The sequence below is a fragment of the Pteropus alecto genome, unplaced genomic scaffold (assembly GCF_000325575.1).
Source record: "Pteropus alecto unplaced genomic scaffold, ASM32557v1 scaffold25, whole genome shotgun sequence".
Lineage (NCBI taxonomy): Eukaryota > Metazoa > Chordata > Mammalia > Chiroptera > Pteropodidae > Pteropus > Pteropus alecto.
This window is the reverse complement of record NW_006441955.1, coordinates 3,564,317-3,565,564: the sequence shown is the minus strand read 5'-3', so window position 1 is coordinate 3,565,564 and position 1,248 is coordinate 3,564,317. Positions and strand designations below refer to the sequence as shown.

Sequence of the window (1,248 nt, the reverse complement as noted above, 5' to 3'; positions counted from 1 at the left end):
CCCTGTCCCCTTTTCTCTTACTCCCTGCCTGACTCCACCTCTTCAAAACTCCTTTGGCTTTTTCTGGGGAGGGAGGAAATTAGGCCAGGGCCCTTCTGGGGTCCTCTCAGTCTAGAGGGAAGAACTTAGATCTCAATTTTGGAAAGGGTGGTTTAGAATTAGGACTCTACTTCTGCCTGGAGAGAGGCTTGGGATCTTGTAGATGCCCAAGGTGTCTTTACAGGCTAAGCTGCCCAGGGCCAGAGGGCACCTAGGCCTGGGTTGGTTCAGGGAATCTCAAAGGTGGAGTAGGGTCTTCTATACCGTCTGTGATGTAGGTGGAAGTTATGTTGATTCCTGCTTGAACCCCAAGCCAGGCTACTTCTCCAGGGCAGCGCAGAGTTCGGAAGGGGGATAAGGGTGAAGGTGTTGGGGCAGAGATGTAGAAAGAAGGGCACTGGACATTGAGTTTACAGGGCACTGGTGGTTAGGGCTCTGGGTACAGAAGGAGAGCGCTCCCTGGGGACAGCGGAGGAGACAGGGCTGTAGGGGCTCAGAGAGGAAGAAATGGTGGATCAAAAACAAAGGGGGGCACTGGCCCCCACTGAATGAAGGTTGTGGGGCTCAGAGGGAAAGGAAACTAAGATGCAAAGGGCTCGAGTGCTGTGGGTGCGACCGCCTCCCCGCTCCTAACTGCTCCTCACATCCCCTTTTCTCCCCTCCCAGAGGCCAAGTTACAGAAGTTTGACCTGTTCCCCAAAACGCTGCTCCAGGCAGGCCGCCCCGGCAGCCCACCGCCGCCGCCGGGGAAGCCCTTATCACCCGACGGCGCAGACTCGGGTCCCGGAACATCGTCCCCGGAGGTGCGGCCGGGCTCCGGCTCTGAGAACGGCGACGGCGAGTCCTTTTCGGGGTCGCCCCTGGCCCGGGCCTCCAAGGAGGCAGGTGGCAGCTGCCCAGGTAGCGCTGGCCCCGGAGGAGGCGCTGAAGAGGACAGCCCGGGCTCCGCCAGCCCTCTGGGTTCGGAATCCGGTTCCGAGGCCGACAAAGAAGAGGCAGAGGCCGCACCCGCGCCAGGGCTGGGCGGGGGCCCGGGTCCACGGCAGCGGACGCCGCTGGACATCTTGACGCGCGTCTTCCCGGGCCACCGGCGAGGAGTCCTGGAGCTGGTGTTGCAGGGCTGCGGCGGAGACGTGGTACAGGCCATCGAGCAGGTGCTGAACCACCACCGCGGGGGCCTGGCGGCTGGCCTCGGCCCCTCTGCGCCCC

At 62.3% G+C, this 1,248-nt stretch overlaps 1 protein-coding gene across 1 annotated transcript in view; it reads left to right on the top strand.

The window, feature by feature from the left end:
• The window catches only part of DMRTA2 (DMRT like family A2), a 3,799-nt gene that overhangs the window by 1,155 nt on the left and 1,396 nt on the right, over nucleotides 1-1,248 (top strand). Inside the window, 1 exon segment of the mRNA XM_025051989.1 lies at nucleotides 706-1,241. Coding sequence (XP_024907757.1) covers nucleotides 706-1,241 — 536 coding nt within the window.